At 36.7% G+C, this 15423-nt stretch overlaps 1 protein-coding gene across 1 annotated transcript; it reads left to right on the top strand.

The window, feature by feature from the left end:
- Window positions 1-7884: 7884 nt before the first annotated feature.
- LOC107810054 (protein SRG1-like) lies at window positions 7885-12180 on the top strand. Its single transcript, XM_016634786.2, has 4 exons — window positions 7885-8181; window positions 8924-9177; window positions 9913-10243; window positions 11700-12180. The coding sequence occupies exons 1-4, from the start codon at window positions 7915-7917 to the stop codon at window positions 11961-11963; spliced, it is 1116 nt and encodes a 371-aa protein (XP_016490272.1). The 5' UTR covers window positions 7885-7914; the 3' UTR covers window positions 11964-12180.
- Window positions 12181-15423: the final 3243 nt, after the last annotated feature.

The raw sequence follows: 15423 nt of genomic DNA, 5'->3' as shown, positions 1-15423 counted from the left end.
CTGACTCGTGGAGTCCCCTTCCCCTATTTTCATACTGTTGTTATACTTTCAGACAATATTGTACTATTGAGATATTTTATTGTATTTAGCTTTAGAGCTCATGATTCTGTACTACCTAATTTTGGGGATTTGGTATTATGAATCATTTTGTGACATTGTAGTGTTAATTCTGTGTTGTAGTAATAAACAAATTTCGACAATTCCAGATCTTGTGACTTCCTATTTCTAGGGTTTCGTTGGTTCTCGCAACTACTGTTGCACGGGAGCTTAAGCTGAGGTCTTTCTTCCGACATTGTTTCTAAGAAACAATTGGTTCGAGGATTTTGAAACGAAAAACTAGCATTGATTTTAGAGTGCTTTGCGCTGTAAGTTTCCCTTGCTCTGTAAGTTTTCTTTCGACTTCTAGGGTTTAGTTTGTTATCTTTGTTGCTGACATAGAAGAAGACACTAGATCTGATCATAGAAGAAGACAGTCATCTGATTATTTTAAACACTAGATCTTCTTAATAACATCTCCATCTCCGATTTCAAGGTAATTTTTTCTGATTCAAAAATACATTATTGTAGTTTTTTTCCTGTATTTTTTGTATTCTGGTTTTCATCGATCAGTCCTTCCCTCTCTCTTCGTTTTCCTGTAAAAACCAAAGCCTCCCCATTTTTCTCTGCTTCCTGAGCTGTAAGGCAACTATTGTTTCTTTATGTGTTCCTAATCTTTAAGTGGCTGATTAATTTGGTTTGTACTTTTTTGTGCTTTCTGTTTTGATCTTATATGAATCCTCGAATCTTGTTATCATATTAGCTTGATTTCACATTTTCCCATTGAATTTACGTGAATTTTGATTTTCAGTTAATTTCGGCTGCTAGTTACTTTCGGTGCTACACCAGTGGTAGCGGTGATAGCCCTTTTTGGTCTTTGGGTCGTGGTATTTTCTGTGTTTTCAGGGAAATTCTCAAAGTTGTTGGAGACAAGTTGGGCGCACGAGCACTAGCAAAGGAGAGCAACCTGGACGAGCGTCAGCAAAGGGCAGTGGGAAGCGGTGCGTGAGCTTGCAAGTATATCGAGGGCTGCAAATCAACACAGGTTTGGTTCTCGGGAATTGGTACCTCCCGTTCTACTGTTTTCCTTTTGGTGTTATCTAAATTGATGTTACTTTAGATCATAATAGTTAAATCATTCAATAGGTGTACATGTAGTCACTTGTTTCCTTCTAGTTTGATTTGTTGTCCGTTGTGCACTAGCGAGTCTTTTGTAGATCTGTCATAGGTGTAATGGCGGCAGTCTGGGATGATAGATTAAAGGCATGTCCTCAGGTGGGGCAGAGTGTGGGACAAAGAGTGGGCCCGAGGTCAGGGGGTGGGTCGGGAGGCAGGGGAGGTAGAGGGGGCAAGGGAGCCTATAGATTGAGAATCGGGTCATGGAACATAGGTTCGCTAACGAGTAAGTCTATAGAGTTGGCGAAGATCCTTCAAAGAGGAAGATTAATATAGCGTGTGTCCAGGAGACTAGGTGGGTCGGATCGAGGGCGAGAAATGCGGATGGGTATAAGTTGTGGTACTCTGGAGTCGTGAGGGGTAAGAATGGAGTGGGTATCCTAGTAGATAGCCATCTTAGGGAGAAAGTGGTAGAGTTCAGGCGTGTGAATGATAGACTAATGACTATTAAATTGGTGGTGGGTGAGTGTACTTTAAACGTCGTTAGCGCGTACGCACCGCAAGTAGGTTGTGATGAGGTGATTAAAAGGAGTTTTTGGGAAGGGTTAGATGACATTGTTCGTAGTATTCCGCCTTCCGAGAGGTTATTCATAGGAGGGGATTTCAATGGTCATATTGGGTCGTCTGCAGGTGGTTATACTGAGGTGCATGGCGGCTTTGGTTTCGGGGAACGGAACGGAGGGGGCATCTCACTGCTGGATTTTGCCAAGGCATTCGATCTAGTGATTGCAAACTCGAGTTTTCCGAAGCGAGAGGAGCATTTGGTTACTTACCAAAGTTCGGTGGCGAAGACTCAAATTGACTATCTCCTCCTCAGGAGATGCGACAGAAGGTTGTGCGAGGATTGCAAAGTTATTCCAGGTGAGACCCTTGCAACGCAACATAGGCTCTTGGTGATGGACGTTAGTATTATGATAAGAAGGAAACAGAGGTCAGTACGAGGCCGCCCGAGGATTAGGTGGGGCGCCTTGACTAAGGTTAAAGCCCAGGAGTTGGAAGGAAGGTTGTCAGCAATGGGAGCTTGGAGAAGTAGTGGGGACGCAAACACTATGTGGTCGACGACGGCGGACTATATAAGGAAGGCGGCGAGAGAGGTGTTAGGGGTATCTTCAGGCCGCACCGGTGGCCACACAGGAGACTGGTGGTGGAATGCAATTGTACAAGGTAAAGTGGAAGCGAAGAAGGTGGCTTACCTGCGGTTAGTGGGGAGCACTGGAGAGGAGGAGAAGAGAGCAAACATTGCGAGATATAAGGTAGCTAGGAAGGAGGCAAAGATGGCAGTGACGGAGGCAAAGACGACAGCTTTTGCTCGTTTGTATGAGGAACTAGGGAATAAAGGCGGGGAGAAGAAGTTACTTCGACTCGCTAAGGTGAGAGAGAGGACGACTCGGGATTTGGACCAAGTGAGGTGCATAAAAGATGAGGACGACAAAGTTTTGTTGGGGGATGACCAGATTAAGAGGAGATGGCAGACCTACTTTCATAAACTTCTAAATGAGGAAGGGGATCAGGATATTATACTAGGTGAATTGAGGAACGCCGACATCCCCCATGAACTAAGTGATTGTCGGGACATTGAGGTCGATGAGGTCATGGAGGCAATGCGTAAGATGAGAAGGGGCAGAGCTACCGGACCAGATGAAATTCTGGTTGAGCTTTGGAGGTGTGTGGGTAGAGCAGGTTTGGAATGGCTTACTAAGTTGCTTAATGTTATATCCAAGACTAATAGGATGCCCGAAGAGTGGAGGTGGAGTACAATGGTCCCGTTGTATAAGAACAAAGGCGATATCCAGATCTGTAACAACTATAGGGGTATTAAATTACTAAGTCATACCATGAAAGTTTGGGAGAGAGTGGTAGAAATGAGAGTGCGAAGGACGGTGTCTATTTCAGACAACCAGTTCGGGTTCATACTGGGGCGATCTACCACAGAAGCTATCCACCTTATTAGGAAGATGGTGGAACAATACAGGGATAAGAAGAAGGATATCCACATGGTGTTTATCGATCTAGAGAAAGCGTATGACAGGGTTCCTAGGGAGGTCTTATAGAGATGCTTAGAGGCTAAAGGGGTCCTGGTTGCCTACATTAGGGCGATTAAGGACATGTATGATGGAGCTAAGACTCGGGTTAGAACAGCAGGAGGCGATTCCGATTATTTTCCGGTTATTACGGGGTTGCACCAAGGGTCTGCGTTCAGCCCTTTCCTATTTGCCCTGGTGATGGATGCTATAACGCATCATATTCAAGGGGAGGTGCCATGGTTCATGCTATTTGCTGATGACATAGTCCTAATCGACGAGACACGACGCGGCGTCAGCGAGAGGTTAGAGGTTTGGAGATATACCCTTGAGTCCAAAGGTTTTAGGTTGATCAGGACGAAGACGGAATACCTTGAGTGCAAATTTGGGGCAGAGCCGACGGAAGCGGGAGTGGAAGTGAGGCTTGATTCTCAAGTCATCCCTAAGAGGGGTAGTTTCAAGTAACTGGGGTCGTTTATTCAGAGTTCCGGGGAGATCGACGAGGATGTCACACACCGTATAGGGGTGGGGTGGATGAAATGGAGGTTAGCGGCGGGAGTCCTGTGTGACAAGAAAGTGCCACTGTTACTGAAAGGTAAATTTTATAGGGCAGTGGTTAGGCCTGCTATGTTGTATGGGACCGAGTGTTGGCCGGTGAAGATCTCACACATCCAGAGGATGAAAGTTGCAGAGATGAGGATGTTGAGGTAGATGTGCGGGCATACAAGGAAGGATAAGATTAGAAATGAAGATATTCGAGAGAAGGTGGGTGTGGCCCCCATGGAGGACAAGATACGGGAAGCAAGACTCAGATGGTTCGGGCACATTCAGAGGAAGAACACTGATGCACCGTTGAGAAGGTGTGAACGACTGGTGGTGGTGGGTACGAAGAGAGGTAGAGGGAGACCTAAGAAGTATTGGGGAGAGGTGATCAGGCAGGATATGGCGCGACTTAGGGTTACTGAGGACATGGCCCTAAATAGGGAATTGTGGAGATCGAGCATTAAGGTTGTAGGTTAGGGGAAATTGTGATGTCTTTTTACAGCGCACTAGAGTGAGACTAGCCAGTTAGGAGTTAGTCTTAGGATGCTATTGATCAACTACTGATGATAGGCTTTATCTGCTGTGTATTAATACCTTACATATTTCTCGTATTTCCTATATCTCTTATATTGTTTATGTTATGTTATGGATTTTATGGTATTGTATGTTGTTTTACTATGAGTCTATTGATAGTACTAATATATTGTCTCTTGTTGCCTCTTTGAGCCGAGGGTCTCCTGGAAACAGCCTCTCTGCCCCTCGGGTAGAGGTAAGGTCTGCGTACATATTACCCTCCCCAGACCCCACTTGTGGGATTACACTGGGTTGTTGTTGTTGTTGTTGTTGGTATTATGAATCATTTTATTAGCTATTGTAGGAAAATTAATCTTCTATTTATGTTACTCAGACATATTATATCTCTTTTATGCTATTTTAAAATTCCTATTATAAGTTGGCTTACCTAGTGTTGGAGGTTAGGTGCGATCACGATCTTTAGTGGAATTTTGGGTCATCACGATAATTAAAGTCATGTGTATATTACTTATTCTCAAGATCGGTGAAATTCTTCTCCAAAATTATCTTAGTGTGAGCTCCCAAAAACAGAAATGGTGAACTGAGCTCAAAATTCCAAAATTAGACCTTCAGTGCCGCTGACAACATTTTCCTCTTTGTGATGACGACCAAGGCTATCGTGATAGCGATGAGCAACCAATTGAATACTCTTCGCGGTCGCGAGCCTGACCCATGCGACTCTGATGAACAAAACCTCCGGCCCAAAATTCTTTCTGCGTGATCGCGAACATAGGTCCACGATCATGATACACTGTTGTGCACCAGCAATTTCATTAGTTATAATTTTGTTTCCAAGTTCTCTACAACATCTTTGAGCCCCTCGGGCCCTAATCGGAACATACAAGTCCAAAAATACTATATAGACATATCCAAAGTCTCAAAGCACGAATCAAAGCTCATTGACTCCAAACAATGACCATTGGCAAACTCATGAAATTTTAACTTTCAGATTAACAAGCAAGTGTACCAAAATGTTCTGCGCCCTTCGAGACCCGAACCATCCATACACGCAAGTACCAAATCATCATACGAACATGCAGTATGTCCCAAACAAGAGAATAGGTGATTAAACTTAAAATGACCTGTTGGATATATATCTACATTATATTAAAAGTAGGAAGCCCTTAACTAATAAGTTGAATTACCAAAATATCCTTCTTAAAATCTTAATTACCCTATTTATAGAAAATAAAAATATAACAGTAATATTTTTAAAACAAAAAAAAACTAATTTATTTGAAGTGTCCTTTCTAAAAAATTGTGACTTTTTAATAAGTAACTAAATATCTTTCGTAAGCCTATTCACGTTGCTTACTTGCCAAAATCTTAAGATGAAAACTGTGGTTATTATAAATTATGTATGAAAATGAGAGCACAAGTAGAGAAAATAAAAATAAAAAAAGATATTAACTTTGGTTTGATCCTTGCGAAGAGTTTCGTCGTTTAAATATACCATGGACCAACAAAATATTATGTAAGTTATGTTTTTAGTTTCTTTTGTCAATTTAAAAAAAAAAAAAAATAAGCATCATATCTTTTACCATCTTTTGTTGAATTTTACAAGTTTGTGGTTGCTTTTGATTATTTGACTTTTTTACTATTTCAACAAAAAAATTTGCTTCTGAAAGAAATGTGGTATATACAACTTCCAAAAATCACACATAGATAGAATTTTACTTTTATTCACGAATACTATATAATACACAATAGTTTCCATATGGAATACTAGAATAGATCATTTGAAAGGTAACTAATATAAAAAATAAAAAATAAATAGAATTAATAAGTTAAATTGCATTGACAATATAATTTTTTTTCCAGATAGTAAGTTAAATTTCTATAAGTATTGGGGATTCATCATTGAAAATTAGAAACCATAACTATAATCTGAAAAATAAATAAAAGAACATAAAAGTAGAAAGAGAAATATAAAAATGAAAACTAATTGATTTAAGTGTCATTTCTGAAAGAAAAAAATTCTTTATATTTAAATAATTTTCTTGCCACCAATTAGTGACATAAAACAATAGTTATTCCCTTAACTTTTTCATAGTTCTTTTTCGTCAACTATACAAACTAATATGTCATTCTCCTTAAATAACCAATTCTCTTAGAGTTGAAGAGTATACTGTTATTCTTTTTTATTCAATATACTATTTCAATTTTAAAACTCATTCTTCCTATCGGATCGAATAAAATAACATACATGGATATGTATAAGTATGTGTGTAAATGCACATGCATGTATATGTATTTATATTCACATATCTTACGTTATTTGTAACAAAAATATTTATATTTACGTTTATGTCGAAGTAAGATTATCATTGGAATGTTATCGAGAATGGTGAAAAATAAGTTGCATCGACATTGGAGAGTAAATAATTAAACTATTAAGTTTCTCTTTGACAAATAATTATTACTTCTTTATATAACTACACATTATGAAATTGACTATATATATTTTAATTTACTTTAATGTCGAAGTAAAATTATCGTTGGAACGACATTGAAGAATGGCGAGTGTTGCATCGATATTGAAATGAAAATAATGTGACCGTTAAGTTTCTCTATCACAAATAATTATCATTTTTATTATAAGTATATGTTATAAAATTGGCAATAATCTACTAGATATCCTAAGGAAGACGAATATTGATGCAATTTGTGTACAACTTCCACAAAATATTACTTTCATTGGACTACAATTTTGTGATATGTACGCGGTTGTAAAAAGAAGGGGGCTACAGAGGCAGCAACTTTAAGACGTGAAACATTTGCAACCATACTTGAGGTTGCACATATTCATATTTAAATTATATTGCTAAAATATCTAAAATTAATCAAGAAAACAGTCAAGAACAGAGGATGAGCCAGAATTTCAAGCTTATAGGTTCAGGATCATATTCTTTTAAGTTATTAAGTTCTACGTTAATAATTTGTACATAGTTAATGATAATTCTAAGACAAATACATGATTTGAACCAAAGCTTCTGGGTTCGGTCCGACCAGTAGTAGACATTGTAGCTCCACCTTACCTTAACAAACAAGTTACGTGCAATGCACGTGTAAAAAAACTAATTGTTATAAAAAAGTTACCATGGACACCAAAAATAAATTCCCAATCACCCAAATAAACGAACAATTATCTTCATTTTTGCAAATCTCAAGCTCTGTCTTTTACTTGAGAAGTGCAGGAAATGAAACTGGATACTATATGATTCGATATACACGTGCAACGCACGTACCGAGAAACTAATTTTCAGAAAAAAGGCTCTAGGTCCAAAATGGTCTAATATCGAGTCTAAACTTTAATTATTGGATAGCCCCATCGGGGTCAAGGTCATCTTTACATGTTGTTATGTCACTTTGATTTAAGGAGTTGTTTTTAAATTTAACAAGTCTTATAATAAGTTCATTAATGATGCAATATTGACTTTTACACCTTAAAAAATTAACTAAATCTTCATCACCGGAATTTCATTTTTTCCATTTCATTGATGAATATAATATATCACATCTATGTTTTTGGGGTCTATAAGTATGCATCACCAAATGGTTCAGAATGCACTTCTTTGCAGCTATGGTCTATTCTTTAGAATCATCAAAAGAACTTGAAAGTTCAATAAGTCTTCAGGAAATTACTAAGGAACCCGTTGTTTCCATCCCAATTCGCTACCTTTGCATTGATGAAGAACCTTCCCTTCTCTCAGAAGCCAGCCTTGCACCAGCTATCCCCACCATTGACTCGAAAGCATTAGTGATGGAGCAAACCAGAGGTTCTGAACTTGAGAGATTGCACTTAACTTGCAAAGAATGGGGAATTTTTCAGGTAATTATTCAATAACATAATAACAAAAATTTCGTGCTTCAATCTTTCCAAATTATATAACTCGATTAAGTGTGAATGGTAATACAACAGCCATTTTCACCGCAAATATTTTCCTCCTAGATATATTTATTCCGGTGTTTTGTTGGTGAGTGAAAAATATTTTTTGAAAAGCTTATATATTAAAACTAATAACAGCATTAGCAAATCGGAGGGTTAACTTGTTTTGATGAAGTTTTTGAGTACTAGAAATTAGTAATAATAATGATATTGTAATATAAAGTTAAAAGTTAAGATGGTGTAAGAACCATCAAAGGAAGTGGTGCAGTGGATGAGATTGGTCTTCCATTAACCGGAGGTCTAGGGTTCGAACTCTGGGTATGGAAAAATCCTTGGTAGGGAGCGCTTTCCCCGAATGGGGCCTTACGCAGCGCGAATCCGAATATAATCGGGATCCTATGCGGGTAGCGGACATCGGTGAAAAACCAAAAAAAAGATGATTGTAAGAAAAATTATTTTGCCCATAAGTTAAGGAAATGATCATTTTTCCCCTTTAGATGGAAGTAACCAAAGACCAAAATTGGATTCCTTCTCAAAAATATTTCCATAAGAAACTTCCGTCATATCAATCACGATATTGAATGTTTAATAGCGTGTTAGGAGGAGGTTGGGGAAAAGCTGTTAACGCCTTGTGTATATTTATTTGTTTGATTATGACATGTAATAACAAAACATGCATCTACAGTTAGTGAATCATGGAGTCAGCTCTTCAATAATGGAGAAACTCAAGTATGAGATTGAAAAATTCTACAGACTTCCACTTGAAGAGAAGATGAGATATAAGGTAAGGCCAGGTGATTTTGAAGGTTATGGCCAAAAAGCTATTTTACACTCTCAAGATCAAAAGGGCTTTGATTGGGCTGATAGGTTTTACATGATAACCAACCCTGTTCAGAGGAGAAAACTACATCTTCTTCCACAACTCCCTCCTTCACTTAGGTCACATCTCTCTCTCTCTCATCATATTTCATCTCATATTTAATTCTAATTAAGTTTAACTTTTATATACCGACACTTAGTAAGAAACTAATTTTTACTCTATAAAATTACCTAAAATATAATTACAGGCAGGGGCATATTTAGCGGTGCCGAAAAATTACATCGTGTATACAACGTTAAATCTATTTTTTACACCTATATACTCCCTCCGTTCCAATTTATGTAAACATATTTGACTGAGTACAGAGTTTAAGCAAAAAAAAAGACTTTTGGAATTGTGGTTCTAAACAAATCAAAAAGAGATCCAGAATATTTATATGGTTATAAAAGTTTCTCATTAAGAGTAGAATTAGAAGTTAAGCTAGATTATTTTCAAATTTACAACGGAGTCATTTTTTTTGGAACAGACAAAAAAAAAATAGGTTCACATAAACTGGAACGGAGGGAGTATTATGTTTTGAATCACCTTGATACAGACAAAAAACATAGCTCTGTGGTCAAAGGGGTTCAAAACCTTTGTGAAGTCACTAGCTCAATTCCCACTAGCTAATTTTTTTTGACCCCTTTAGTAAAAATTCTGCCTCCGCCGCCGATTACATGTCATTATCATTTAAAAAGTACGATAAATCACCTGGAAAAGAAAAGTAGGATACATGCTAGAACACGTTAAAATCCAGACATTATGTATACTGTCGGTCCATATGAAATAAATTAGTTTATTCTACTATGTTATAGAGAAACTTTGGAGGTTTATCTGTCGGAGTTGCAAAAACTTGCGAAGGTCCTTCTATGGTCGATAGCCGATACTCTAAAGATTGCCAGAGAGGAAGTAGATAAGATGTTCAACGATGAGGATGGGATGCAATCTGTGAGGATGACTTACTATCCACCATGTCCAAAACCTGAGCTTGTTATGGGGTTTAGACCTCACTCAGATGCCACAGGAATCACAATCCTTCACCAAGTTAATGGGGTTGATGGCTTTCAAGTCAAAAAGGATGGTGTTTGGATCCCAGTGCACTTTCTTCCTAATGCCTTTGTTGTTAATCTTGGTGACATTCTTGAGGTTTTCACTTTGCTTCTAGACTTTGTTTTATTTCATTTGACTACCATGAATTCTCCATGCCTCAAAACAGAAAAAATTACTATATATATGGAATTATAATTAACTGCAAAAGTAAGAAACTGAGAATATTAAACCCATTTTTCGTTAGTAGCTTCCAGTAGAAGTAGATCAATAGTCTTAATTTTGATATTTCAGAAGTCTTGAGAAAAATAATGTTAATGCATATTCATTTTTATAAGCCTTGGAGCAACGATAATGTTGTTTCCACGTGACCTATCTAGGTCATGGGCTCGAGCCGTGGGAGCAGCAATTAATGCTTGCATTAGGGCAGACTAACTATATCACACCCTTTGAACTGTAATTTTTCCCCAGACCTTGCGTGAGCACGGAATACCCCGTGCACCAAATTGTCTTTTTTTTTTTGGTGAAGTTTCTTGTCAATTTGTATATAAAATAGAAGGTGGTGAAATTTATTAAACTCTTTGGGCTGAGAATTTCTTTTTTATGAAGAAGAGACTTAAGTAGTTCATTTTGACTTGAGAGGCAGGAGTTGCACATGTAAAATTAAAGCACTGATATATTCCATAATGGTCGATCATTTTCTTAAGGAAATAAGCATAGAAAATCAGTTAATGATCATTAAATATGAACTCAAAAAATAAGTTTAAGTAGATGAACATAAGAAAAAACTGCCACAACTTCTCTTTTCTTGTTAAATAGAGCATTATTTTAGCCAATATGAAAAATAATAAACTCCCTATCAACCTAATCATCGTCTGGACCACACGACTAATATAATGAAGAATAACATGTTTTCCGAATGACTAAAATTCTGGCATTCTGCGGGATTAATAATAAACAATCCCGACAGATTATACATTTTTTAAATAAATACGACGCAACTATTGGTTCTTATGATGGTGACTTGAATATGACGTAGATATGAGGTTTCTCAACTAGATAAATTTTCAAGTGTAGGTGAGATATCATATCTTTTTAACATGTTAGAATAGTGATATTTTTTAACTTAAAAACTCTTTAATTTTTAAAATTTTATTTTAAATAACGACATGTTCTTATTGTAATATAAATGTTATGTCTAATACTAAAAGTTTCAAGGATGCTTTTGGTATGTACTAAAAGCTTTTATTTCTTTCTTTAAAACATATACTCAATCAAATACACTGTTGTATAAAATGAAGTGGAAATAACTAGGAAATTGATTTGAGATGAGCCAATTTTAGTAGCCATTTAGATATTTGTGATACCATGTAAGAGTTACAGTAATTATATATTCTTCCTAATGAAAGAAAACTGAAGAAGTTGAGCCTTAGGAAGAAAAACAAGAATTTTTGCCAAAATATTTTCGAATTTTGGGAGAAAATCAAATATTATTCGGAAATTTTATTGTATATTTCCCTTTCTTATCAGATTGTGATGCTAATTTAACATGCAGGTATCGAGCAATGGTCTATACAAAAGCATAGAGCACAGGGCAACAGTGAATTCAAGTATAGAGAGGATCTCAATAGCCATGTTCTTTAATCCAAAGTTCGAAGCAGAGGTTGGACCAGCAGCTTCTCTAATAAACCAAGACAATCCACCAGCATTCAAAACAGTGAAAATGGAAAAACTTGTGAAAGATTACTTCTCCCGTAAGCAGGACGGAAAGTCATTCTTGGAGCATTTGAGGATTTCAAAAGGCAAGACAGCACAATAGCGGTTGAATTTGGGAACAATATGCCAAGACGATGTGAAAGTTATATAGTTATGCAACATTATGTATTTCCCTGGAAATAAACAAAGTTAGACTATCTGAATTGTCAATAGTATATTAGATCTTCAACTTTGTAATATTTTATGTATTGGTATATATAGAGGACGCTTTATGTAAAATTCTTTTCTATTTTCACATGCATTAGCTCAGAGGATACTTTTCAGAGTTGACCATTGGACTTAGTTTACTATAACGATAAATTCAAAAATTAGTTTTTGTCACGTTAAGGTACTGAACTGTATCAACTATTACAAAGACCCAAATTTGAAGGCGCCCAATGCGCCCTACCGAGCGACTCCGAACTTACTAGAAAATGTTTAAAACATATTTGCACCCAATATCAATCATTGATATGACTAGATAGAATCCCATAAGTTAGGCCGTAGCCAAATAAGGAATCCCGTAAGTTATAATAAAGGTACGATTCCTTATTTAAAATGTTAATTATCTTTGTTTCTTTATTTCTGAGATGTAATATTTATATCTCCAAATAAAACTTACCTATTAAGTTTGTTTACCCTAAAAATTGGATAACAATTAAATTTATAATGTGATTTTAAGGGTATGTGATTTCACCTAATACCAATTGATAAACATAAAGATTAACAGTATAGATTAACAATGAGATAAAGCAAACTAGTCTTGAAACGTGTTTCAACCCTCGAGCTTAAGTGCCCTCGAACTGATCGGTGCCCAAAACAATTAAGAAACAAACTAACCAATGGACAAGAATATGAACTAGAAAGTATTGTATTACTTTGATATGCGTGAATGTAAGATGATTATAAGATGACTAGGGCCCTCTTTATATAGTAGAGGAATCCTATTTAAGGTATAATTCTAATTACGAAAGTAAAATCCATAATAGGCTAAATAACCGGTCCTGACTTGATACGTGCCGAGATTTCCGCCACGATCCTTGTCCGATCACGGATATCTCGGCTTTCTGTTATTCGACATGACAAGCTTCCTTCGATCTCGTTCGATCTCTTTCCTGTTTCGGTCTCGATCTTGATCGGCTATTGTTACATGGTCCGATATAATCGAGGCCAAAACTTGATCTACCAACCCGATTTTGGTCTGTCATGCAAAATTAGGCAAGCCTGATTTTGACTGTATACAGATAGTCCCCTCGTTTTTTGGAGTGTAATGACAAGAAACGAATTGAGTCTTTGCGTTTCTTTGCTTGTTCTTCTCGAAATACCAAATATTCCAATCTCTATTCTTCCTTGCTTACGAAAACAAAATGGCCAAAATATCTAAAAATGTTCCGCAAAAGGAAAACGCTCAGGTTCGGGCTAAGGAGCGCACCGAGTGTCGGTCTCAGAGGGAGACCTTTGAAGAAATCCATACTCGGGGCTTTGTTCTTTCGACCGAGATCGATGGACCCCGAATGACCATTTGAACTGGAGTTTGAGTAGCTCTTAGGCTTAACAGTCGAGTGAGGATTCGCTCGAACTCGAAGTAAAGTTAGCTTTTAGGCTTTATAGATAGTCCTCTGTGAGCATGTGATTTTTACCCTATATGAAATACTCCTATAAAATCAAAAGAAATAGATTTTTTCAAATTATTTGCCATTCTTATAGGATTTTGTGCGATTTTTCGTTAATTGTTTGCATTTTTTATGCATGTTTACTATTATTAAAATCATGAAAAATACCAAATATACTATGCATTGCATTTAGATTTTGTTTTTATATTTTTAGGATTAATTAGATAATTATTTGTTTTATTGAAAATGAAAATCACAAAAAATGGCTCATTTTTTTTTTGTATTTTTTTGTTTTTAATTCTTAGATAAGTGATTTCTCTCTTTTAGTTTAGTTTAATAATTATTATAAAATTTATAATTAGATAATTAGCTTAATTTTACAATTTAGATTAATTTAGAATTTTAATTCAGGATTTTTAATTAAAGAAAAAGAAAAAGAAAAAAAAAGGAAATAAAAGGATAATTGGACAAAAGGTTTTAAACTTGAAATTGGGCTGATTTAACCCCAAACACGTTCTCAAACCCAGGCCCAAACCAAGCCACCCGGTCCAAACCCCATCTGAAGCCAAACGACACCGTTTCATTGGTCAGTAAATCCCATCTGTTGATCTCGTTTGATCGAACAGATGGGAACTAACCTTCCCATCCATATAAAACTATCCTAACCACCTCCCCCCATTTGAATCTCTCTCACTTCAGTCTCTCACCCAAACCCTAGCTGCCCTAAAATTCTCCGCCGCCTCCGTCGCCAACCGCCCACCGAAAATCGCCTCACGGCGGTTCCGGTACTCCAAACCTCTCAAAATTTTTACCAGTCAACCCCCGTCCTCTCTTCTTTCTAAATCCACAAACCTTTTCTCCAAAATCCCCACCCAAATCCTCCAATCTTAGATCTAAAGTTCGAGCCCAAACCCTAGTTCACTCATACCTAACCAAATCACTACCCCATACTTATCAACCTCCCCTCGTTGTCAAGCTATCACCATATTTCAAAAAACCCCATTAAATGCTCTAAGAGCCAGATCTAACAAAAAAAGAAAGATTGAGTTCGTTCTTTTCTTTGACCGTTTGTTGGTTTTTCAAGGCTCGTGTTGGCTCGAAATCGATGTTAGTCGATTGTTAGAACTTGTTTGAATCTTCATCTTAATAGCTGGATTAGTAAGCTTAACAGTCTTTTGGTGAGAGTCATTTGGGTGCTAATCTCTTGTCGATTTATGTTCCTGCTTTATTCCAGAATTGACTCATGATAAAATTATCTAGGGTTAGGGTTAATTTAAGGTTTAAATTGCATAAATTTTTTGGTCCTTTCAAACTGTGATTTGTGCCAATTTTGGTCTTTGTTTTGTTGGTTCTGGCTTGTGAACATATTGAAGTTATGAGGGTTAATTGAACAGTTAAAATACTTAAAGGGTCTTAGAAGGGTATGAAATAAGATTTATAGATAAGGTTAATATCAGAAGCTTCTAGAATTTGGGGCAGCTAGCCTTATTTGGTTAGTACAAAGTACTGAAACCAATGAGGGACAGTCATCTGTCCAATTCTGTTAGAATATGCTCTTTGTGGCTGATGGAATAATTCCTTCAGCACATGGCATCTTTGGTGCTTATATATAGTGCATTTTCTGTACAGAAAATCATATTGGAAAACCCTACAAAATACTCTTTAAAGTTTAGCTGTTGTTTTTTCCAAAAAAGAGTTGATTCCCTTGGTTCTTGATTTCAAACAAAAAAAACATTCAAAAACTTCTTATTTCTGTTCTTCATAAGCTGAGAAACATGGTTTGAAGTTGAAGGTTTCCTGGTTTTTCTTTGGGGTATACTGGTTTTAGCTGTTGTAGCTGATTGTGGAAGTTTGGTTCCTGATTTGTGTGGCTGGTTTTGAGTTATGTTTCTGCTCTCTTGTTCTAAGCTT

The sequence above is a fragment of the Nicotiana tabacum genome, chromosome 3 (genome assembly GCF_000715075.1).
Source record: "Nicotiana tabacum cultivar K326 chromosome 3, ASM71507v2, whole genome shotgun sequence".
NCBI classification, from domain to species: Eukaryota; Viridiplantae; Streptophyta; class Magnoliopsida; order Solanales; family Solanaceae; genus Nicotiana; species Nicotiana tabacum.
This window is presented reverse-complemented; position numbering and strand designations above follow the sequence as displayed.

Excerpts from the sequence above, each read along its gene's own strand:
- LOC107810054 (XM_016634786.2), top strand. The coding sequence starts at position 7,915 with ATGCACTTCTTTGCAGCTATGGTCTATTCTTTAGAATCATCAAAAGAA. Across the intron at positions 8,182-8,923 it reads AAGAATGGGGAATTTTTCAG|TTAGTGAATCATGGAGTCAG; the intron begins GTAATTATTCAA and ends ATGCATCTACAG. Across the intron at positions 10,244-11,699 it reads ATCTTGGTGACATTCTTGAG|GTATCGAGCAATGGTCTATA; the intron begins GTTTTCACTTTG and ends TTTAACATGCAG.